Genomic DNA, 26,197 nt, shown 5'->3' with positions numbered 1-26,197 from the left:
ATTTGTTTTCCTGGATGCTTTATAAAGGAAATGTGGTATCCAGAGCATCACACAACTAGAGAGATGGGTGAACCTTTTGTCTTTAAATGGAATGCTTGGATTGGAACCGATCATTTTTTTGTGTGTGCTTATGACATTTATGTTTCCAAGCCAAATTTTAAACATTATGGTATTCTTAATTCGAGCATATCTCAAACATCTTCAGAAATCACATCTTACAAATAAACTCCTTCAAAATACTACATCTGTCTTTTTTGCTGCAAGTAGTTATATAGTTCCACCATCCAATATAGACACCTCTTCATATTTGAAAATATGTTTCTAAATATTCTGAGAAAAAGAAGTAAATACCTGCAAGTCATGTACAGTACCTGGGTATTTACCTCCCTTTCTAAATTCAGTGTCTCTTTATGAGTACAGGAAAGTTATTCATGTGGCTTTCCATTAAAAAAATAATAATAATTTGAAAAATTGAGAAGTTGCTGCTTTGCCAGACACTGTATTATCCCCTGAAGAGAGAACAGATTGGAAATTTAAATAAATAGATGGCAGTTACAGTAGAGTGAACTAACTGGGGATGCATCTTGTGCAAGATTCAGGTAACATCAAGCCTGACAATCTCAGCCCATGCACATCGTTTGAAATATAAACAACATTTAATTGCTTGGGAAATGGGAGGTTTCACTGAGAGGAGAGCTGCGCTGCTGGCGTTCTTGGGCTGCACAGACATGGTTGTTTATCCACAGGGGCAGCTCTCATACCACAGGGTGCAGCTCAGTGCCAAGCAACAGTGGAGGGAGGCAAAGCTGAGATCCTCCTAACACATCCAACATGTAACAAGTTTAATTGCTGCTGAAAGGCTCTGGGCCTTTGTTTAGCACAATCTTTTTTATTAGTGGTATATCAAGGCAGAGACCTACAATAGACGTGCTTCGAGGCTTTAGCGTCAGATCTGTTTGCGTAGCCTCCTCATTTTTTAGATCGTCGTCTTCTCCTTCTTTCTTCCATATGCTTATGGCATCTGCTGTGGCACTGTGCATCTGGCTCCAAGTGTCTCACGCAGGGGCTGTAAGCAGACATGTTGCAAGGCTGGTTCTCTCTCCTGGCAAAGGAGTGAAAGGTTTGTTCTTCTGTCACTGCCCTGATAACCCAGTTCTCTGGGCACCTCTCTTCATCAGCACAAAAGAAATGCATTCACTATTAAGTGTATTACCAAAATCACCCTCCCTCACCTAGTCTGGATTGTATCAATGCAGATGTTAAGGTTTTTCTGCAAACCCACTTGATTAAAAGTACAGCGCTGCAAAATGACTTGAGTTAATTACTATGAACTGGCAAATTGCAGCTCACTGATCTGAAAGTTTGTGGTGTGATTTTTTCAGAAGTAGGGAGGAAACTCAGTACCTTCATAATTACTTCTTATTGTCAATAATGACGTCTGCAGGATAAGATAATGGATCACTGTGTCTCACACAAAACCCATCTCTGGAAGAATCTTCTCTGGTTGAATTTGAAAGAAGAAGTTTGATGACTCAGGGGCGACTGAGATTTTTTTTTTTAAATAGCTTTTAGCAAATGTATATGTATATTTTTATCAAATCTGGCTTTAGCTAGTCATTTATTATATAACAGAAAAAGTTTCTCAGGGATAGCACACAGTTAAGGCTATTTAAGACATAGTAAGGTGGATGATTAATCTTTCTTTAAAATAACCCTTTGGCAGTAAGAATTTGTATTCCCAGATTCTCACTTATTATATAGTGCCATTGGGTTAAAAACGGTATTAATTCCAAAAGTACCAGACAGATAAGTGTGGTGCATGACACAGTTATATAAAGTATTTGAGCTGGGGAAAAAAAATAAAAAAGAAAAAAAGAAAGAGTGAGGGTAGCAGACTGGAGAGTTGTGTTTCTAGGTCAGTGCAGGAGAAGCTCTTCAGCCAAGAGAAAAATAGGTCGGTGTTACAGCACCAAGGGTGGTGTGTGCTGGGAAGCAGGTTGCTCCTCGTGCACAGGGGAGCTGGTTGGACTGGCTGATGAATGATATTACTGCTCCTTTTCTCTGACCTGGTTCACCCGCTTCAGCCACCCACTAGGGCTTATTGTTTTTTATTTTGAGTTCAACACTTGCCATTGAGAAGTCTTAATTATAGGCCAATAAATGATCAAACCAGAAGTCAGACTAGCCTTGGGCAGAGATCTTCCCAAGGCCGCAGTTATATGTAGTGAAGAAGTCTCCTGGCTGACCTCTGTCCCTTTCTGTGGTAGTGGGGCTAGGCTCAGTTTGAAATTCTGGCAGTGGCTTTGATCAGATGGGCAGCTCCAGGCTGGGAACATATCCAGATGTGGAATTCTCAGTATAGGAGAGACACAGAGCTGTTGGAGTGCATCAAGAAAAGGGCCACCAAAATGATGCCAGGGACGGAACACCTCTCCTACAAGGACAGGCTGAGAGAGCTGAGGCTGTTTAGCCTGGAGAAGAGAAGGGTCTGGTGAGACCTGAGAGTGGCTTTTCAGTATCTGAAGGAGGGATGTAGGAAAGAAGGGGACAGACATTTTAGCAGGGCTATTGTAATAGGACAGGGGAAAATTATTCCTGTCTAAAAAAGGGAAGATTTAGACTGTGTATGAGGAAAAAGCTTTTTATAGTAAGGGTGGTATGGCACTGGCAGAGATTGCCCAGAGATATGATAGATGCCCTTGCTGTCTCTGGAAACAATCAATGTCAGGCTGGATGGGGCTCTGAAATACTTGATCTAGCTGTAGATGTCCCTGTTCATTGCAGGGGAGTTGGACTAGTGGACTTGTAAAAGTCTCTTGCAACTCAAAGGATTCTATGGTACTAACAAAGCTAAAAGTAATTGTAGCCTTAGTGTTTGGCCTTACCTTGACTAGAAGTTCAGCATACAATGTCACTTTCAAAGTTCAAAAACATAAAGCTGTGTGTATTTGAGATATATCTATGCATGTGAAAATATTAAGAGTGGTTGAGTAGTTTCAGAGTGACGGATTAACCTGTCTACTGGCTAAGGCCTTACAAACCATCATCTATTGTGAAAGCACGTTGTGGATGTGCTTAACATTGAGAAACAAATAGTCACAAAATTTCGACTGCTCTGAACTGAGTTCTGTCCTTACACAAGGGAAGCTCCATAAACTGAGAGTAAAGTCATTGTTTCCAATGCTTATCCCCATTTTGTAATTTGTTAGTAATTCATGTCATAGCTTTTTTCTATTTGGAATATGATGTCGGTTGGGGATGCTTTCAGGTGGTCAAATTGTGGGCAGAAGAAAATGCAAAACATTTGTCAAAAATTTTTCCTTTTTACATATAAATATCCCTTATGACAATTTCTCAGACAACTCTAGGGATGCATTTTCTTTTCTTTATATTGCATTGAACCTAAGTTGTGAGCTAGGATTTAAGTGCCAAATATCTTCAGTTGACATAAGAGGAATGTGAAATATCTTATCTCTAGAGGCATGTGATTGAGTCTAGCAGCACCTGGAAGTCTCTAGTGACAGACACCCAGCAAGCCGTCCTCAATAGATGGGTATATGAAAAGACACAGCGTGCATCACAGCTTACAGTATAACTTGAAAACCCAACATGCGTACACAAATGCTGTGTAGGTGTTCTGCAGCTGCTGTACTTGCATAATAGTTGGCATTCCTTAGACCAAATGTCAGTGAGTCTTGCAGTGATGGCTGTATTTGAGCAGGTCACCCCAGGCTCCTTTTGCAACTGATTGAGGAAAGCATGAACTTCTGGGGAGCAATTCACCCCACCTTCAATTATGCCAGAGGAGAACTGGCAAAGCATGCCGAAGACATGTCCATTTCTTTCCATTAACTGTACAAGGAGCCCTGGGCTACAAACTCAGAGGCTGACATGAAGGAGATGGATTCTATCTTATTTTCTTAAAATATGCTCTAATTTGGAAAAGATTTAAGTGCAAGAAATAATCCACCCTGTGCTCATTTTTAAGGAACAATTACATATAAAAGCACGTCTTATATAAAGGAATTTATTTTTAAGAGTATGTTTTTAAACTGTATATTTATGTGCATCTTACCTCAAGGGAATAATTTGGAAAAGAATTAGGAGGTTTGTTTTATTTTTTTAATGAATGGCTGCAATCATGACAGTTCATGCTCTGCTTAAATTAGATTCCATTGCTGCATTTCTTCTGCTATTTATCTACTAAATAAAATATAAATGAACAGTCTGGTATAAAAATCTGATTTTCGAAGTGAATCTCTGATTGCTCAGAAAGAGTCACTGCATTCTGGATGAAGAAAATTAATTCATGGTGAGTTACCTTGTGCCAGCCACTGAGCATTTGGGTTTGGAATAGAAAATAATTCTAATTTTCCTATTTCTAGAAGGTGAAATAAGGAAATTTTGAATCAGTAGAGAAGAGATTTTACTAATGTGCTCCTGTTGTGAATATATTACCCTCTGGCATTTTTTAATATATCTTCTAATAATGTAATCAATGAAGATTCTGATGTTTACCACTGAATTTTTTTTTCCCTGCTAGTACAGAGCCATGAATTAACTGTAACAGGCCCACAGACCTCTGCAGCTCTATGGCAGCATAGTAAGTTAAAGCAGGTTTTCAGTATGTCCTTTTAAATGGGTTGATTCTATCTGGCAGATGGATGGCATGTTTATGAACATCTCTTGTACACACCAACTGTGCCCGATGAAAACAAAACAAAAGGAGGAGTGTTTTCATTTCATGTAGATTCTGAAACAAAACAACATGAGGCCATGTACTGTGGAGAGATTAAAGTAAGAAAAAGGGAGAATGGCTCCGTGCATCTGATTTTCCTGATTGCAGCTTCATGAAGCATTTTTTGCCCAGTTGTGCATGTTGTTCCATCACAGGTTATGATGTACCTCTTCAGAGGTATTCCACACTTTGACATTCGTGTCACGACCTGGATAGAAAGTGATGATGTACTCATCACGGTACTTCGGTATTGTGTGATAAATTACATGGGATGATAATGATGTCTACAGGAAAAAAAAAGATTATTTGTGTAGTTACTCTCTACTCACAGCCAGCCACATCCTCAGTGTTAACAGGCTGGTGCCATCCGCAGAGCAACCTGACTCTACAGATTGTTAGAAACTGCATGGTAACATTCCCAACAGCCCTTACAGGTTATTTTTACTGACTACACTAATTGTAATAAACATTATGTTCTGCGAATGAGTTCTTGGCTATACTGGATCTGTGACATCCAATTCTCATGCATTTCAGCAGGCTGAAGATTTTATCCAAGCTTAGAGAATGTTTGCTTGCAGTGTGAAGAGTTTTTGCATAAGTTTCATTTATATCTTCTTCTTATTTTTTTTCCTGAGGCCCGTATTCAGCTAATATACTCATCAGGGACACCTTAATACATACCTGCCTTGTTTGCATCTGGAAAAACTAGGAAGTGGAGACTAATAAAAGGGAACAACATGGAAAATAAAGATACCTTTTCCTTCCCACAGACAATTATTGAATGATGATGATGATTAATCACATGTTAGTGTAAAGAGACATCATACAGAGATAGGATTTTATGATGCTCTTATTTTGCAGCTTTTTTCAGGCATCCTGAGTGAACATGACTATCCAGCTGTGGCAAGCAAATCCCACTGCTGTAGCTGAAAGCACGTTTCAGTTAATAAGATGCTAAAGATCAGGCAATGTAAAATCTATTCTTCGCAGAGCTGTGGGCACAGAGCGTGTCACTTGTCCTCTCTGCACTTCAGGCTCCTTGCCTTTTAGGGCAGTGATTGCTGATTGAGAATAAAAGCCCAAATCATCACTTGAGTGTTAGTGTTTCATTATTCTTTGCACATAGAATGCAGAGTCCTACAATGTTCCACATTTCTGTGTCCTCCAACACAGTCGGCCTGTTTTAATATCTTCCAATTTTTATTTTAAATGTCTTCCAGTTGGTTTTAATATTTTCCAGTTTTCATTTTAAATGTCTTTTGGTTATAATTACACTATCTTTCTATACCATAACAGCATGCTTTCTCTTACAGAAAAGTATACCTACCATGTAAAATGCATGAAGAAATCTAAACAGCAAGGACCAGATGAACCATTTAAAATGATTTGTTGGGAAATTGAAATTTTATAGAATAAAAATCTGTGGAAAAAGCAAGATCAAATTGCACAGAAATGCTTCCACAGGAAGACACTTTGTTGTAATAACATTTTCTTGCAGTTCGGCCTAAATGGAACTTAAAAAGAAAAGTGTCTTCTTAATCCCAATGAAGCCGGAAGTGTAATGGATGCCCTGTTAAGGACTGTCTGAAAAAGCTGAGAGCACTGTCAGAAGAAATAAGATTACCTGCATGAAATCTAACCACCAGGTTTTCTTGATCTTCCTGCAGAGAAATATAACTTTATTTACCTGAATGGTAATCAAAAAAGCCGTTCTCCATGCATTTGTCTGGATTCATTTGGACTCCTTAAAGAAAAATGTTTGAAACAAAACACAGACAAACACAAAATACAAAACAAATACAGACACATCATCTGTTCAGAGCAGTTCCTTGTAATTAATCAGTGCTTCAAGCAGAAATTGTTCAGATCAGTCATTGTTCATTAATTAAGAATGTGATGTTAGTGAAATCTGTTGACAAATGTGGGGCTGAGCTCAAGCTCCAAGGCTAAGCTTTTGACCAGGCAGATTAATGAGGACAAATTTCATTTCTTCTGCAGATCTGGTAACATAAATGTCTCCTCACTCTACTCTACTCTACTCTAAGGTCATTTCAAATGCTGAACAGCTTAAGGGAGCTGTTGCAAAAGAGTAGTCAAGCCATGGAGGGCGGAGGCTGCTTTTTACTGTGAGAAGGATATTAAAATGAGCAGAAGACAGATCTTGAAGGAAGATTTCTGGAGCTGTGTATGGTAGAACTTGCATCCTTCATCTGACAGAACAAGAGGCTCAAAAGTTGCCCCATATTGTATACAATGAGCATGATTTATAGTGATTTTAATGCGGCGCAGAGCAGAAAGCATGTTCTTGGCAGGGTATTTATACTTGCAATTTAAAACCTGTGCTTCAATTGTTCTAGATGATAGCAAGTTTTCGGAGGCCATCACAGTGCTGCTTACCTGGATTGAGCGAGGCGAGGTGAATCGTCGCTCTGCAAACCAGTTCTATTCAATGGTGCAGTCTGCAAACAGCCACGTTCGCCGTCTCATGAATGAAAAGGCCGCTCATGAGCAAGAGATGGAGCAAGCCAAGGAGAGTTTTAAAAATGCCTTAACAGGGATCCTGACTCAATGTAAGTAACTTCTTTTTGTCCAGTGGTGTTGTAGTGATGGTGGTGGTGGTGGTAGTGGTTTTTTTGTTTGTTTGTTTGGGGGTAAGTAGTTGCAATGCAGTCATATGCTACTTCATATCCTATTTCATACTCTATGGCAATTTGGAGGAACAAGGACCATTCCTAAGAGCTTATTTCTCAAGGTGAGCAAAGTTTCACTGGTTATTTTATTAACAGACAAAAATGTGCTCTATGCATAATGTCTACAGTTATGTAGACATAACACTTCAGGAACGAACCAGACAGAAGCCTCGCTGCTCTGGAAAAGATTGTGCTTTTGTGGAAAGAAGTGATTTGTAACCTGTGAGATGCAGCTAGTTAATTAACTAGGCCAATTACAGAATAGAGGACAACTAGGTTATATTTTTAGACTGGATTTAGGTAAAAGGCAGTAGGATTCAGCAACTTTTAGGAATATATTCACAGTGTACCAGGCCACTCCCATAGTAGAAGAATTTGCTGTGCTGCTTCTGGCATGAGGACTACTCAGCTGATACAATGCCAGTATTAATTTGGCAGATAAACGGCCTTAAATATTTAGTGCTGGCAGCTATTTCCTTAGAACAGAAATATAATCAATGAAGTTGCCTTAATGGGATTCCTTCATAAAAAAGCAATCAGGATACTTGCCTAAAAGTGTTCTTCAAAGGGAGAGAATAAAGAGAAGAGATAGAAGAAAGAGAAAAAAAGGAAAAAAGAAAAAAAGAAAAAAAGAAAAAAAAAAGAAAGAAATTGAAAAGAAAAAAAAGAAAAGAGAGATGAGAAGAATAAATTTCATTGTGGCTGTTTTTAACATGTCTCTCCAATATCTTTGAGTCCATCTCCTTCATCTAGCTGCCACATTGTGAAATTGCATGATGCTGCTCAAGCAAGAAGTTTAAAGACACTCAAGTGGAGTCTGGAACTAGTTCTAATATGCAAGTTAAAAACAAAAACTGAGTCAATTTACCAGATGGAGAACAATGCTGTTGTTGCATTGCAATTTCTGAATCACACCCCTCATCTTTCTATAAATACATAAACCCTGAAAGCTTTTCTGCGCTGTTTTTTCTGGTCCCTCCCAGAAATTATGGCCAAAGGCAAAAGCTTAAATGGACTTGCCCAAGCTTCCTGAGTTAGGAAAACCTTTTTCATTTTTAGCATAGGGGATGGAGAGCTCAATCTCCCAGCCATAGAAAAACTCTCATTCTAAATTAAGATTTTAGATTCCTGAACTTAAGGAGGGAGAATCCGGGACAAAGGCACTTGATTTCTGCAGACATATGTTCAGTGAGTAAATTTTTTAAAACAGCTAATTTGCTTGGTAATTTGCTAGTCAATGTCCTCCATCTCAGCTAGTGAAAGGCAGTGTGAGGAGGAAAGACACAGGCACCATGCATGGCCATGCTGTTCAATTCACAGCAGGGCCTCTGCATTTTTGTGTGCAACAGCCAGCCCTAGTATTCAGAAATACCTTCTTTAGCTGCATTCCGAATAATCCCCCAATGTCAGCAGGCTGAACGTTAGTTAAATCTGTCTAAATTAGCCCGTTTGTCACCAACTGTTGTGGAACATCTGTCACTTGGAAATAGAGATCCCTGTAGTTACAGGTGGAAACTTGCAGTTTGGCTATCTGGTTTGTTCCTGTAATGTGCTGAATGTTCAACGTACAGAAACAGAAATAGGTTTGGCTTCAAAACATGAGTCTCAGAGTGTTGCAGTCACAGCAATGACCTGGAAGAAGAATTTCTGGCAAATCTGGCCTGAGAGGACAAGGTCAGCAAAAGCATAGGCTCAGAAGAAAGGTGTTACATGCCGTGGATTTTATAAGAACAAAATGAGCTTTCCAGATGCTTCACATTGGTTATTTTATAAGCATCATAAACATTGGCCATTATTAGCATTAGTGTCTTATTAAAATTTTCTGCAAACTTGCTATGAACAGATGGATGATGTTTTGCTTTACCCGTGTATATGCCTAAGATTGATAAACACAGAGACTGTGAAATGAGCTTCCCTTCTTCAAGAATTCTCTTGTATTTGAATATCTGAGGAATGTTTTCATGCCTCCTTTTTTATTGTTTTCCCACAGCCCTATATAATGAGCTACAGTATATCACTTAATATGAATCTGAAAATACTTTTGGTTGTCCAAAATAGATGGCTGCTCTATTAAATTCTGCTGTGACTAAAACCAGCTCTGTTGTTCTACAGTAGGATCCAAAAGTCTAATGCAGTGCTTCAGCTTTGTGTCCTTTTGACATAGATATTACAGTAGTTTTTAAATAGTTTGTCATGTTGCAAGTCAGATGTCCAACTCTGAGCTGACCATCTGGGGCCTTCTGTGCATCCAGCAGAGAAAAATATGTATTTTAAGATGATGAGCCATCAGATCTACCTGGTAGTACTCTTCCAGTGAGATGCCATCTATTCTCTGCTCCCCATAAAGGACTCACAGGGAACCAGTTCAACTTCTACTAGGGCAACCTAGTAAATGTGTATGTTTGGTGGCCCTGCCAGGCAGGGGGGTTGGAACTACATGATCCTTGAGGTCCCTTCCAACCCGGGTCATTCTGTGATTCTGTGATTCTACATGCTTAGTGTGGATTAGGCAGTCTTAATACAGAAGAGCACAGCATAAGAGTAGAGCCTGGAGTTAGTTATAAATGTCAGAACTGAAGCAATGTTATTATGGGGAATGAAGAAAAAATATATTAACAAAATGGACTTGAAGTGCACTCACCTGGAACACATACACTCTCTATATGGGTCTCAGTGTAAAACTGAGGGTTACTGTGATAAGAACATTTCAGCTTATTGGACCAGATGCTAAAGAAGTACAAGTATTGAAATCCCTACTACCATTTTCTACTTGCAGATTTGTAGAAGATCACCTAAGCAAATTACCCCTAAAAAATTGGGTCAGGTGTTCAGGACATGAATTAATTACACAACCAAGATACTCATTCCAGGATAATCTGCAAAATAAAGTGTATTGCTTTTGTCATATCACTAACTTATGGCCTTTGATTTAAGCTCTACAGGAGATTTTGGCCTTCATGTGGTGCTTCTTCAATTATTTAAAGGATCAAGACAGAAAAATGTCCATTACCTTCTTTTTATTAACTTAGTTTTTCTAGATTTTGATCTATGCTTGAAATGTGCATCATTCTGTCTTTGTGGTTTGATTTCTAAATTCTTTTACTTTGCCTCCATAACACCACTGCATGTGACACTGCTCTCTGACTTTCCATGTATCTCCTTTTCATTTCTTCCCAAACCACCTTTTTAGCCTAAGGCTTATAGATGTTGATCTTCATGTTTAAGAGAAATGGAAACCCTAGAGACATCTGCATCGGGTTGTTTTTCAGACAACACCAAAGCCGCAGTTCACTCCTTTGAGTTTCTCATCCCTTCGTTGTAAATTTAATCTGTTTCTTACTGAGGTTTCAAACTACTTTGTGCAGTGTCCCTAGGCAACATTTTTGTAAGTACCTATAGGTGAATAAGAGCCAAAATCCCACATTCAAATATAAATTTCGTATCCCAAGGATTAGACAAAGAGACGGGGATATCCCCAAATGCAGGTAGATAGACAAATGGTGTAACTACCAGAAGTGAAGCCACTTTCCAGCAACCTTGGGATCCCTCTGTTCACTAGTTGGCATCAAGGAGAAGAGATATTCTGCAGGTTCTCACCCTGCCTTGGCAAGCATTAGTTTGGTTCACTGGATTTCTATAAGAAGCTTTTGAAAACAGGATGTATAACTCTAAATCACTTAGACATATCTAAAGGTCATCATCTTAACTTTTACTCACAATGGCTAAAAAACAACCCTACTCATGGCACTAGGAAAGCCAGTTTCCTTCTTTTAAAAAGAATTAATGATGATATTTTTATCCACATATACAAATTCTCATATTTTAAGATTATGTAAGATGCTCCAAACTACATGGCATTAATCCTTTAAAAGAAGGAAAGAGACAGCACCTGAGTGAATCACTACTTTTGCCTGAACAACAAGCTGACTTATGAAAGAGTCAGAAAAAGTACTGCAATTTTCACTATACCAGTGGTGCACCTCTGTCCCACAAGCCGCAAAGCAGCAAAGGAAAAGTCCATGTGTATTTGAATGGTATCCCATGTGAGGAGCTGTGATCAGAATAACATGATGTGGTTCTCTGAATCTAGCAGCTCCCATGTAGATGCACTACTGCACTTTCCTGAAAGGGATAAGAAAGGATGTGAGGAGGCAACCAGGGCAACTAAAAAGCACCATCTAAAGCAATTACACAGCATCATCAACCAGAATTTCATGACAATTCTACGTGCTGTTAACTGCTTTTATTTTTTAAAATGATCTTAAGATATAAACTGTGTAGTCCATATCCATTCATCTTCTAGATATTCTTTCCATCTTGCTAGTGAGAGAAACTAATTTTCACTCCACAATTCAATATATAGAGTGCCTACCACTTCTTTCTGCTGCTAGCAATCTTTTTTGCTTTCTTATGTTGATGCATTTTACGTAAACAGTACATGGAGGTAACAGCAAAGAGATACACAGCTTTTGGTTTCTGAAACCAGAGGAACCTCAAATTGGGAAATTATGCAGTTTATCTACTTAGCTTGCTGCTTTTATTCATGACAGGACTGTGAGGCTAAATAAAACTTTGCATTGACTCAGTAGAGCTATTCTTGAAGAATCAAGGAAAAAAACTCTGTTTCTCTCTGCCTTGAAAAGATCAGGATTGGCACCTCAAGTGCCTTGAAGACCTGAAGATGAAGGACCTTAGTAATGTATTACAGTACTCTGACATTTTGTCAAATTACTGAGAGTTACCCAGTATGATTCAAATCCATATTTCTTCAATTTAGAGATAAGGATGTGGTATAGGACTATACCAAAAGCCTTGTAGAAGTCCAAGTAGTCCAGTATCAGTTGCCCTTCCATTTTCCACTGACGTTCTCAGTCCATCATAGAAGGCCACCAGATTTATCAGGCATGATATGCCCTTGGCTGTCTCAGTTCACCTCCTCATCTCATCTCATAATCTCATCTCATCCCATGATATATCTTCCTGGAGAATCAGCTCCATGATCTTCCCAGTCACAGACCGAGGCTCACTGCCCTGTAGTTCACTGGGTTTTACTTTCTCCAGTTCTTAACAATGGAAGTGATATTTCCCTTTGTCCAGTCTCTGAGGACATTGCCTGACAGCCACAGCTTTTCAAATATGATGGAGAGTGGATATATTCTGAAAAGATTGAATAAAATTATCCTTACTTCTGCACTGTTCATTTTCATTCTCTGATCTCTCTGGATGTGATTTAATCTGCTTTAACATTATCAGTTCTGTCACAGATATAATCTGAATTTTAATACAGAAAAAAAAAAGGAATAAAAATATTAATTTTTTTTTTTTTTTAGTTTTTCTCAAAAGGAGATTGAAATAAGTAAGTTTTGTTTTTCTTGCTATCATTTCACTTCAAAAGTTCCTCTTTTTCTTTCGAAAAGGTAGCATTTTCACTGACACATTGGTGATTACTAAAATTACCATCTTATCAGATTTGCTTTAAATACAGTATCACAGTCCTTTTTCCCAATAATCTTTCAACCTTTTAGTATACTCTCTCTTAGTACTACAAATGAAACTGGTTTCATTACAGATGTTGTAAGCATGCTAGTTAAAATTCGCTTAGCAGTCAGACTTTTTATATGCATTCATGTTTTCTGAGTGTTCTTTCAATTGCTCTGCATTAATAACAACTTTTAAATGGATTTTCATGCTCTTTAATTGTTCAGTCCTACAGTCTTTTTTTCTTTCTTTTGCCAGTGACTAATTCAAAAATAGGAGCTTACTTTATATGCATTTTTAGGTCATCATTAAACTCTTTGTGAAAAAGATTGAGTCATATAATGTGTTTTTACAGTGCAGCCCAGATCTCAGTTGGTGTCATAGAGTGCCACTATAATATAAATAAAAACATTAATCATTCCTGTCATTAGTTGCCACTATTACATTCTACTTTAGTGTATTTCTAAAAAAATATTAAATACAAAATAACCTCCACAACCCATCCAGTACTTTTTGATTAGCTCATTTAATAGGCATGCTGTTTGCTTGCTTCTATACTGATAATTTGTCCAGTAAATCTCAGCTGGGTATCTTTATTCTTCTTTACTTGTCCTCCCATTTCCTGCCTGGCATACATGTGTTCTGAAAAGCATTTCTGTCTTGGATGCGTCTGCTGTGACAGAGAATAAGACATGAAAGACTGTTTCTGTTTTGTCTCACATTCTTATAATTCTTCACCGTTTTCTGGCAATATAAGCCTTTGTGGTTGCAACCTGTAGTGTTTCAGATAGCTTCTTCCTTTGTGCTTCATTTTCTTTGGATTGCTTTGTTTCTTCCATTGTCTGTAGCTTTCACTCCACCTGAAGTCAATAGGAATCTTGGTATCGATTTATGTGCAGCCAGAATTTCAGCAAAAGCTCTTGTTCTGTTATTTTTAACACTTTTTTTTTTTCCTTCATGTAGACCATTAAATATGCATGCTGCTTTACAGAAAAATAAGAGCTCTCTCTCCCGAGAGATTTGTGTCTAAGACACCATTTTCGCAATTCATCCCACTTACCTGGATCCTGTAGGACCTCCTAGGTTATATATGAAGGTTCAAAGCATGTGCTTGATTCACATAGAAATCTGCACTTGCACTTAAGCTGTCTTGCTGTGTAGCATTAGAAAGACTGCACATCTAGAATTGTTTAGGCCGCTTATGAGTAAATGAAGAAACCTTGAAAGTATAAATATGAATAATCTGTGCAACTATGGTTGAAATATTTACTTCCTTCAGTAGGTACCACTCCTGCTTAATTTCAAATCATTGGATTTGTCTCAAGTGGTGTAGTTCGTGATGATGACAGAGATGTTAGAGGGGCAGGAAATGATGGGAGCTGGGGAAAGGGATAGGGTGAGTGGGAGGGAAGGATGGAATGTTCCAACAAAAGGAAGGAAAATCTGTTATTAAGATGAGAAAAGAGGCAATAAACAAAAAAGAGGAGGGGGCAGCTTATAGCAGGCAGGGTAACAAGATACGGCAGCAAATGGAGAAGTAAATGTTCCCACAGAAAAATCTGTGAGACTTCTTCGCTCTGCTTCCTTGCTTCAGCAGAGGAAACCATATTATGCCTGAAACAAATATAGCCCCCCTGATCTCCAGGGAGCATCCTAAGCTGCAAGATGCCCAACCAATTATCACTTAGAGGGAGTCCTTTCACTTAGTTGGACCTGCTTTGATTGCACTCATCTCAGTTCTTCACTATCTTCAGTTTATCTCAAGGTTCCTTTATGGGTTTTGTTTGTTTGTGTTTGTTTTGATGAGTTTTATTTGTTTGTGTTTGTTTTGTTGAGTTTTATTTGTTTGTGTTTGAGGGTTTTTTTTGCTTCTGGGGATAGGATTGGAAAAATGGTTGTTCCTACTTCTGCTATTTTAAAATCCGAGAACTGAAAAAAGGTCCAGCAAACCATAAATTGTGGTAAGAACAACTAATTAAATGTAGTGCGTTGGGGTAGGTATGGAGAAGGCTTACAGTCTTGTCAAAGTGTTGAGGAAAGTAGCATTGACTTAATCTTCCTCTGAATTGGTGAGACTTCTTTTGCAGTTTTTTTGTGTGTGTATATGTGGGATTTGGGGTTAGTTTTTTTGTTTGTTTGGTTTCTTTCTTGTATGTGTGGTGGTGCAGGATATTTTTTTTTTTGCTTTTTATTTGCTTTTGTTTTCTGGATGTTAACACAAGGTCCATAAAATCTGTTGTGTAATATAAGAGGGTGACATTAAAAGAGCAGGTACAATACATTTGTACCTGCCCTACTGGGCTGTGCTGGCCTAATGTCAGGTTTCTGTTTATTGAGAAATGACATGGAGGTGAAGCGGTCTTGTTGAGTGCAAGTGATTTATCACATGGCACAGTGCCAGCACTTGCTATTACATCAAGCTGTCAGTTTCTTTTCTGTAAATTAAACCACATTTCACAACTTAAAAGATTTTCTAAGCTTATTTTGTAGACAGAATTTCTAACAATATCTTTCAAGGCAAACTGGGCTCTATTTAATCAGAGCATATATTTTTATTTTCAAGTATGACAAGGGAGTATTTTCCTGTTTCTATAGCCATTAATTGTTGATATTCATACCTCAAGTAAGGAACAACACAGGTTTCAGTATAAATCTTGAAAATTTGAGTTTTTCTTATCCCCATAATACTCCTTCTTTCACTTTTCATCACTGTTTCTTAGCTGAAAAAAAAAAAAAAAAAGGAAAGAAAAGAACCACTACTAACACCAAAGTCAGATATTTTTACAAGGCAAAAGATTATAATTTATGTTGTGGGACAAGCATTTATGGTATTTTCTGTCATCTCAGTAGGAGAATCTGCTTATCACACTATGAAGTATAATTTATTGGATAGACCAAACAGTTGGGTGGAGAGAAACAGGATGAGATTTGACAAGGGCAATTGTAGAGTCCAACATCTGGGGAGGAATAACCACATGCATCACTACAAGATAGGAGGTCACCTGCTGGAAAGGAACTCTGCAGAGAAGTACCTGGAGGTCCTGGTGAACATCAGGTTGGCCATGAGCAAGCAGAGTGCCCTCGTGGATGAGAAGGCTAATGGTATCCTGAGGTGTATTAAATGAGCGTGGCCAGCAGTTTGAGGGAGGTGATCCTCCTCCTCTACTTTGCCCTTGTGAGGCTACATCTGGAGTACTGTTTCTAGTCCTGGACTCCTCAGCTCTAGTAAGACAGGGGTCTCCTAGGAAGAGTGCAGCAGAGGGCCACAAAGATGACTAGGAGACTGGAACATACCCATTACAAAAGGCTGAGAGACCTGAGACATCATAGAGAAAAGAAGGCTGAGAGAGGATCTTACCAGTGATTACAAATATCTAAAGCACAGGAATCAACTGGATGGAGCTTGGCTCTTTTCAGTAGTGCCCAATGACAAATCAAGGGGCAATGTGCACGAAGTGGAACATAGGAAGTTCCATATGAACATGAGGAAAAACTACTTTGGGAGTAACTGACCATCGGAACAGGCTGCCTAGAGAGGCTGTGCAGTCATTTTCTCTAAAGATAATCAAAACCCACCTGGACATTTTCTTGTGCAAGCTATTATAGGGAGCCTTGCTTTAGCAGGGGGATTGAATTCAGTGATCACCAGAGATCCCTCCCAAACCCTATTATTCCGTGATTCTGTGATTTCTGCGTCACTCTGGTATAGACCAGACCTGCCAGCCCAATCCCTTAATAACCCCCAACAGCACATTGCAGGTACCAGTCTGAGTTAGATGAAAGAATGGGAACAGGAAAATACACATCTACATCTGAAGACTAGGCTATATATTAAGAAACCTACAGCCACCCAGGCAGCAAGACCAGACAAAAGGCTGAATTTTTTTAATGTATTGCAGCCACAGATCACCTTCTTTTTGATGTCCATGAAGTTTTTTGTTTGTTTGATTTGGGTTTTTTTGTTTGTTTTGTTTAAAAAATAACAACAACAACAAAAAATGAAGAAGGTTTTCATTTAGTTGTAGTAGATGAGTCTTTCTGCATAGCTGTAAAAGTCTATGTGTTTGTTATAAAAATCAGTAATGGCATTTGTGTATACGTGGAGCTGATGACCACTGATATATTTAACAGTGCACCCCTACAGACTTCTCCAGGGGAATATTTTGAACTTTGATGATTCCTTCCTTTGCCAGTCTGAGGCAGTCACATCTGTTTCTCACTTTTCTGTATGTGAATTGGGTAGCAGGGAGAGCCTGCAGGTTTTCAGTTTAGATGTGTGAAAAATAAGTTCTTTTTCAAAAGTAAACATTATCATAACCAAGACGCCGAGGGCTTGGTTCAGATTAATTAAAGATATATATTTATTAATTTCATTATAGTTCAATCTAGTTACAGTTTCTCTGTCGATGTCACATACCATTTGCCTACATGCATTTTTAGCTTTGGACTTAGTGCTAAGGTCTGTTCAGTATTCACCAAATGCCTTTCAGGACTGTTGCCAGAAATAAGATTCTTTCTATTCAAAACTGACCTGGAGACTCTAATTCATTCACTTACAGCATCTAGCCTTGACTACTGTAATTCCTTGGTTTGCTGGGCTTGGAGCCAAATTGTTTGGCAGGCTCCAACTTATTCAGAATTCAGCAACAAGGTTTCTGACCCAAACCACGCCATCTCTATATCCTTCTCATGCTGCAAATCTGTATAACAGTGTAAAGGAAACTACGACAGTTTCCTTTACACTGTAATTTTATGGGTGGAATTTTTCTTTTATTCTGCATGTCAGCTGTCATGCTCTTACAGCATTTTTCTGAGCTAAATTACCATATGTTCTACTCTTGCACTTACAGCAGTTTAGTGTAAGGTCGTTTTTATCCTGTATTCCTAACTGGAGTAATTTTGAGTGAAATTCTGTATCAAATGTGATTATTTTATCTTCCAGAGAAGATCCCTTGTTTTTATTTCATCACATCGTGTTTCAGTTTCTATTTTGTTACTTTTTTATTGTAGGATGTCATAAAGCATTCAGTTGTTAATGTTCTTTATTATTGAATACAAGATATTAAAAATGCTATGCATACATGGCAGATGATAACATGAACAGCGAGGGAAAAATTGGATACCTCTTGTCTCCTGAACACAAGGAAGAATTTCAGTCATATTTAAAATAGTCTGCTTGGTAAATGTAAGGATGGGTGAATGTTTTCTCTCTACCTCTTAATCTACAGATAAGGAAGAACATTGCTTCTCATTTCTTTCTGTTTTCCTCTGGTACTGTCATTTGCAAGCAAACTATTAAATTTTCTCTTGCCATGAAGAGATGGCAATCCTATCTTCTATGCAATTTCTACTGGCATAATTTAAGGTATTCTTGTTGTTGTTCCTATTTTTTTCTGGTTGTTTTTACATTTACACTTGATAACAATACTGTGATCCTGTGACATCTTTTGTGGCAACAAAAAACTGAGATTTAAACTTCCATGTAATAGGTTTACTAAAGCCTTCACCTCTAATAAAATATCTGGTAGTTTTATGCCACATTTGTTAGATAGTGACAGTTCCACATCACATTAGGCTTATATATTTGGGTCTTGTTTATAAATCAAAAGAAAAACAATTACCTAAAATCTTTTGTCTGAAACATGCCACATAAATTACCAGGCGTATAAGAATTCATTAGGAAAGATGCAATTACCTACACATTCCAGCTTATATTAATCGAAAAATCAATGACATAGCTTGGACCCTTCCAGAACAAAGTGGTTTTTTTTAAACCTAATTTAGTAAGGAAATAGCTTTGCATATGGTCAATGAAAATTTGATACAGCATGGAACTTAACAACAGATGTTTGACAATGAATATTTCATGCTAATTAATAATTCTACTTACTAGTCACAGTTGATAGTAAAGTGCATCCTAGAGCTCGAGGTGCCATAGAGATACAGGCATAACCTGTTACTTCATTTTGAAAATTTCCTTCTGGAGGTCAAGAGATGGTCTGAAAATCATGACCAGCAGCTAGACTGGGAACAGCTGCTTCACTCTGATTCCCCAAATAGCAGCCCACATCGTGAGGCTTCTCTTTGGCCAAATCTTATGGAAGGAGGAATATGTTGTCTGGAGAGCTTCTCGACTGACTCCTGGCTTCCTTTCATAAGTGTGTGCTGTTGAACTAATTATTCATCAAATTTGATCTCAATCAGGGGTGGGTACATCATGTCTTGTCTATCAGTTACCAGAGTGCAGGACTTATTCCTGTTTTAAGGTTGTCTATGAGAGAATAAATGAATATTGATGCAGCATGAATTAACCTACAAATAATTGTGACCTGGCAGAATGGGTGTGTGCTAGAATGGCATCTCATAAAACAGCAATTCAGGATTTTGGTGTAGTACAGGAAGACATGAAGACAGTTTCCTGTACTGTTCAACTGTGTCCTAGCCATGGTCTTGGCTGCCCTTTAGCTCTAATGTAAAGCTTGGAGACCTTTTATTTTGGATGTTACCTAAGCATTGTTTGTAATACTCCATAGCCTAACATGCTATGTATATTTAAATTGTTGTATATATGCTGATAATTTCCTTGAATACATAAAAGTGAGACATCAGTGTTTGATGTATATGATTTTTTATTTCCATAAGATCCCAAAAATCATTTCCCATAAGTCACACAGTCAGGGCTTCCATGACCCTCAGGACTCTTAGCTGATCTCAGAATATGACTTTGCATTCACACCCATCCTTTCTGAAGTGAAGCAAATTGAGCACAATAAACACTAAAATATGAGAAGAACAAAAGTGTAACTTAACCTAACAGCAGGTACAAAGAAATTTCTATATTGCAGGTATTGTTAATCTTCACATGAGTTACGATGGGCATTCATTATTCTCCCTTCTGTCTCCCTTATCATCCCTTGTAGCCCACTGGATGATTTTTCTCTATATTCCTTGATTTTTAACATCTAGTACCCCGACCTCTTTTTTTCCTTTCAAATTTTTTTTGAGAGCTAAGTAAGTGAAGGAGATCCTTTTTCTGCTCTTCATTTTGTCTATTGCAGTTATGCACAGAAAACTCTTTGACACCTCCTGTCTGGTGTTTCCATTGAGAATAGTTTCTGAAATGATCATATAATGACTTCTGATAAATCTTAGCACCTGTTCACAGAATGCAAATTAAACACTTTAAAGTTCAAATGTTTTTCAAACTACATATGATCATATTAATACCCATTAGTGCAAATTGGGAAATGAGATCTTCCATATATCTCTGTCAGTCTTTTCCTGCTTGAATTTCTACTTGCAAACTAAAAACAGATTCTTAATTAAGCAAGATTTTCTAAGCACCTGGGTCATCAACACAGTGACAGTAATTAAACTCTAGCCTCAGTTTCTACACATGTAATAATAGAGTGCTTCAGCATTTTCATTCTTTTGAAATTAATTGAAAAAAATGTACACTGCATAACTTTGTTGATGCATCCAACCTCCACTCCAAGCAAATTCTAATGTGCTGAAATTATTGTATCTCCAACTGAAATTTATAGGGGTCACGAATGGATCAGATCGTCACATCAGTTTTGAGACAGCTTTAGTTAGTACAAGCATTTGAGATTTACTTTTAATAGCAGATATGTACTTCTGTATCTTTAGAAGTTAATTAAGTAACCCCAATGACTGCAAATGAAATCTTCCCTATATGGCATCATAGAATCATTTAGGCTGGAAAAAACCCTCAAGATCATCACAACCGTCACCTAACATTACCAAGACCACCACTAAACTGTGTCTTTTAGTAGCACATCCACACATTCCTTAAATACCACCAAGGCTGAGGACTCTACCTCTTCCAGCCCTTCTGAATGCCTAACAACCTTTTGCATTACAAAGTCCCAGTAACCAGTCTAAAACTCTCCTGGTGCAATTTAAAACAATTTCATTGTATCCTATCGTTTATTAGCTGAGAAAAGGTATCAGCCTTCATCTTGCTACCACCTCCTGAATCTGGAAGCAACCTGTGCAGAGGTAAAAAAAAATAAATAAATAAAAAAAAAAAGGAGAGAGAATAAAAGAAATGAACACGATTAATTTCCAGATGCGGGGGTGAAAGATCTATCATTGACTTACAAAGTACGCTCACCATTTTAGGAATAATAGATTGTTATATATGGCAGGATCTTTCACATCTGTGACTTGAGTGAAGGAGAGAAGTCAGCAATCAGCTTGTTAAGAGACCAGATCAGAGGTCATTACAGCACTTCTGTTACCTTCTCCTTCAATGAAAGAGGGAAGAAGGAGGTGTTGCAAGCAAAGCTTTACGAAACAGTGGACCTAATTTTAGCCCAAGAATCCAGAGGTCTTGTTAACTGTGACAGAATCAAGGCAACTTACATCTCAGCCAAATCATTTTGAAGCAGGTCACTGTTTTGGAAAGACAACATTGCTTGTAACTTATGTGAAGAGAAAGACAAGAGAGTTGGGAGAAAAGGCTTTGGTTCAGGATGAATAAGCAGTTAAAAACTTAAGTATCTTAATTGTCATTGATGATTGTTCTGTACAGTGATGTCTGGCATCAGAATGAATTGATAACATTGAATGAGGGAAGCCCATTTCACATCTCTTCCTTGAAGGCAGAAAAATGTAACCAATTATATATAAAAAAATAGTACAACATGGACATGGGAGAAAATGAGCTAGCACAGGTGAGCTTCTATATATTTAATAAAAGAGAAGCCGCAGCTGCAGCTACAGCATGTAGCATTTAAATATGATTTAGCCCTTTCTACTTGCTGGCAAATTCCTACTGTCCCACACTTGAGAGCAGATCCTGCTTGTTTTTCATGCTTTCATTTGCACATCCTACTCATCTACATGCAGCTGCAACAGGGGAGTAGATATCAAGTTTATGCCTTGAGTTTCATGCCTATAGCTACGCGCATAAAGGCACATGGCTGCACAGAAAACAATAGCAGACATCACTGGGAAGCAGCTGCATGCATGTTCTTTGGTACGTGGTTGTAAGTTGTGTAGACTAAAGTTGTGGAGACAGACTTGAAGGGAGACATCTCCAACATTGATAAAATGTAAGTACAAAAGACACATCATTGGATGGATATTGATGATGTTGTTTCAGTAATGACATCATCCATAGACTCCTAGTGTCTTTGCTTTGCTTCTCTATAGTGATCACAACATAAATTGCTTGTCTTGTTTGACTTCCTTGTTCACCAAAGTTGAGCAGATTGTCGCCGTTTTCAACGCTTCTACCAGACAAAAAGCTTGGGACCATTTCTCGAAAGCCCAGCGAAAGAACATAGACATTTGGCGAAAGCATTCTGAGGTTGGTGATTTTATTATTACTTTCTATCCATCATCTCACAGCTGGATTGACACAGAACGAGTGTGATTGTAGCTGGACATAGTGTTTTCAGCAATATTTACAGCTGCCATTTTAGCTGTTAATCAACTAGCCATTTTACAACCTCATCTGCAGTATGAGTTGTTCCCATTGCTCTCATAAGGATAACAGTCATTAAATAACACTAAGACAGAGAGCAGTATGTTTTTATTTTTCATGCAAGATTTGGGAAATCATTGGAGGAATATGTTTACTATCTAAAATAATGAACTGAAGTAGTGAAATTAGTAACGCTATTTTCAACTAAAAAGAGAATTAAGAATTATTAAAGGAAAACATCTTTTTAGGAGTCATCATGATCTGGTTTCTAAAAGAGAATTCTGTGGCACAGATTTTTTTTCTGGTTGTACTATCACATGGTCATTATAAGATGGCTTTGCCTGAAAATAAGATAATTTCTTTCTTAAATAAAGTCTTGAGCGTATTCAGTCCAGAATTACGACATACTCCTTCCCATTTGTTTTATATTTTCCTTTGATAAGGTAGATAAATCATTTGTATAGATTGTAAGTATATTGCTTGCGAAGAAAAGAGTATAAATGCAATCATAATGCCACACAGAGTTAGCAATGTGGGAACGTGCATGTGTGACTGTCATAAGCATGAGCAGAGGAACTGGGATTCTAACTCTCCTTGCTGCAAGTGGCAGCAAGGGAAGCAACAGACCTCATCTTATATTTTGGTCATCCAGCTTTGGTTTTTAATTCAGTATATACGCTATGAACCTGTATTTTAAAAAGTAAGTACCACTGTCTTTTTTTTTCTTTCTTTCTTCCTTTTTTTTTTTTTAAATTTTTTTATTTTTTATATGAGCAACTTACATGCAGTCGGCTTACCTTCACATAATACAGTATGTCGATTGCTAGTATCACAGTCCTCTAAATGATTTTTCTCTGTCTCAAAATAAAAACTTTAGAAGGTAAGGTGCACTTATTTAATTATTTTGTAGTACACTTGGAAAATGAGTGTTGTACACTTAGTTTGAGAAACACTAAGTGCTGTGATATAAATCATTTGGATAACGTTTTAAGTGCCCATTAACTAATGCTAAATTACAGTGGAACACCTATGGAAATACATGTGACATCCACATGAATACCAAATGAATTCATTATGATCAGCGCTATTACAGTGAATACCAAATGACTTCACAATAATGGGACACTTAAAATAAAATGTTAGCATAATTTATTCGTACAAACTGTATTTTGCATTTTGTTCACAATATTTCATAAAAGTAGTGGTTAAAGCCTTGATTTAATTGGAAGCTGGGAAGTTGGGGGTTGATATTTGTCTTATCATTCTGAAAGGTATGAAAATTATGATTTGTTACTAGTTTATTTCAATTACTCTAAGACTATCCCTTCTTAAACTAACTTTCCGTAAAGGGATATGGTGTATCATTGATTTGCTGGCTACAAAATAGAGGAAATTGACAAATAAACAAATGTTTAATGGAAGAAAATGTTTATGAGTTGATCTTTCCAGGAATGTTAACTCACTACTTCCTTTTTCAAGTAGTAGTTATTTTTGTTAACTGCCTTTTGTTTTTCTAAAAATAGTCAAATTGGATAATAAAAGCAATTAAAAAACATAAGTTTTTCAGTAAAACAATATGTTTTAGAAATGCCTGTTTTTCAGATGTGAAATATGATGGAAATGTACCAAAAGGCAGCTTTGATTTAAATCATATAGTCTAACCATGACACTATCTTCTGATTTGTTAATTACCTGATCACCTTCCCTTTTTTTTCAGACTTTAGGAAAGCTTTAATAGAAACCCAATCACAAAGCAAACAGTCATGAACATTAGCATTCTCCATGGAAGATTATTGGCTTTGCCGGTAGTGTAGAAATTGATGCATCAAGGACAGTTGTTCCCTCTTTACAAGGGAATAAAGGGGTGGGAACCTTCTGTCTTCTCATGTATGTAGTCAGTATTCCCCTGGACAAAAAAAGTGCAAGTGGCATTCTCCAATGAAGAAATAAGCTTGCTAATTTCTTGCAGACATGTCATTTATAGGGTGATATAGTGGCTGACAATTAACCATTCTAGTCTGTTTTGTTTTGTTTGTTTTTTTTTAAATCTAAAATCACTTTGATGTAGAACGCCTACTAATTAGCCTCCTTGACTTTGCTGTGATTAACGGCTGTGTACACATTTATCAGAGTATTTGAGATCTCCTGATAAACCATGGGCACATGGGAAACACCTTTCCTTTTTCACACAGTCCCTCACTGATGGCTTATTGGTAATTGCGTGGAGCCGTGGTTGGGCTCTTCAATTCCATTTCCTCCTCCTTTCAGCCTCTTCCTTGTTTCAAAGATTTCAAACCACCTCTTTGGGAATTAGGCTCTTTGTTGGCAGAAAAATTAGCTGTCTGCAGGCTGAAAAGGCCTACACTAATCACAGTGCATCATCCCTGTGTTACACCTGACAGGATTATTAGGACAAAATGGAGTTCTCTCAATCTTCTCAGCACTGCCTTTAAAAAGCCAGCCACTGCACCAATACCAGCCTTTCTGCTGGGAACAAAGGCTGTCTAGACTCCTACAAAGCCCTCACACCTGATGATCCTTTCCCCAAGGAGACACGCATTGGTTTCCTGCTGCCTGCCCTTGTGGTAGTCACCTAGACACCAGGTAGTTGTCTCCCATCACGATTGAGAAACTTTCAGGACACTGCTGTCAGGCTGGGTCTTTCAAACCCAAGGCAACCTGGGAATTGGGGGATGGAGGAAAGACTGCTTTGGTCAGCATCATACACCTAAAATATAGGATGCTCCATCACCACTGACTGCTCCCAGCTGCCCTTATGGTCAGTGGGGAAAACTAATCAGTTTTAGAGTGCAGTTAATCTGATTTTTGATAGTTATATGATGGATGTGAATTACCCAAAGTGCTTGAGCTTTTTACATTTGTGTGAAAGATGTCTGTAGGAACCAGTTTTAGTGGAGAAACCTACATTTGATCAGAAAAATCCTTTCCCAAGTGACAGAAGAAGCAAGAATTCTTTATACCGTAAGAAGACTGACAATTTCTCTATCAGTCAGACTAATTCGTATCAGTTTTAAGCATTATCTCTGCTGCTAAAACATTCTTCTATGTTTTGCTGAACTAAAGAGCACCTGACATGGAGACTCACTTTCTCTTGCTTTCCCCAAATGTTACCTTTGATAAATTCTATTCTTCCTCATGAAGAATTCCTTGTGATACTGTTCTTATAAATATCCGTAGGCAACAATGACAAATCGTGTATACTTAAAAATCAGAGCAGTTTTAAAAACAGATACTACTGATAAAGCTGTGACTTTATGGAATCCAATACTGACAAAAGATCGTTTTGGATTTTAGGAGCTCCGAAATGCTCACAGTGAACAGCTCATGGGAATCCGCCGGGAAGAGGAGATGGAAATGTCTGATGATGACAGTGATGACAATCCCACTAAAAAGCTGAGAGTAGATGATTCAGGTAAAGCCAAATCCTTCTATAATGTCTCCAAGTACATACAGCTGTTGTTTTAAAAGCAAACAAAAAAATACATATGTTAATTGACAAATTAATAGCTGATTATATAAAACAGTATCTTATTTTAAATCCCTGTAAACTAGTTATCTGAATGCTACAAGCTTTCTCTATGAGGTTTCTCTTGCCTGCTATGATATATAGTGATGAAAACTCTCCAATTCTACCCACGTCTGAAAGTATTATGTGTCTTAAGCATACTGTTTGCAGTCCTGCATAATACAGTTTTATTCCATGCTTGTCAAAACTAACCATGGGGCCAGTTGAAGTTCTGTTACAGTCAGTATTTTCTAAGCCTTACCATTCCTTGCAATAAGTACACAGTAATATAGAACCTCTCTAATAAGTAC

At 37.8% G+C, this 26,197-nt stretch overlaps 1 protein-coding gene across 1 annotated transcript in view; it reads left to right on the top strand.

Annotated features, from left to right (window-relative positions):
* Positions 1 to 26,197, top strand: part of ENOX1 (ecto-NOX disulfide-thiol exchanger 1) — a 364,528-nt gene that overhangs the window by 275,933 nt on the left and 62,398 nt on the right. The window contains exons 9-11 of the mRNA XM_015851740.2: positions 7,096 to 7,308; positions 22,137 to 22,243; positions 25,676 to 25,793. Coding sequence (XP_015707226.1) covers positions 7,096 to 7,308; positions 22,137 to 22,243; positions 25,676 to 25,793 — 438 coding nt within the window. The remainder of the gene's footprint in view (positions 1 to 7,095; positions 7,309 to 22,136; positions 22,244 to 25,675; positions 25,794 to 26,197) is intronic.

This window comes from Coturnix japonica, chromosome 1 (assembly GCF_001577835.2).
Source record: "Coturnix japonica isolate 7356 chromosome 1, Coturnix japonica 2.1, whole genome shotgun sequence".
Classification (NCBI taxonomy): Eukaryota; Metazoa; Chordata; class Aves; order Galliformes; family Phasianidae; genus Coturnix; species Coturnix japonica.
The sequence above is the reverse complement of the archived record's forward strand: the minus strand, read 5'-3'. Positions and strand labels throughout refer to the sequence as shown.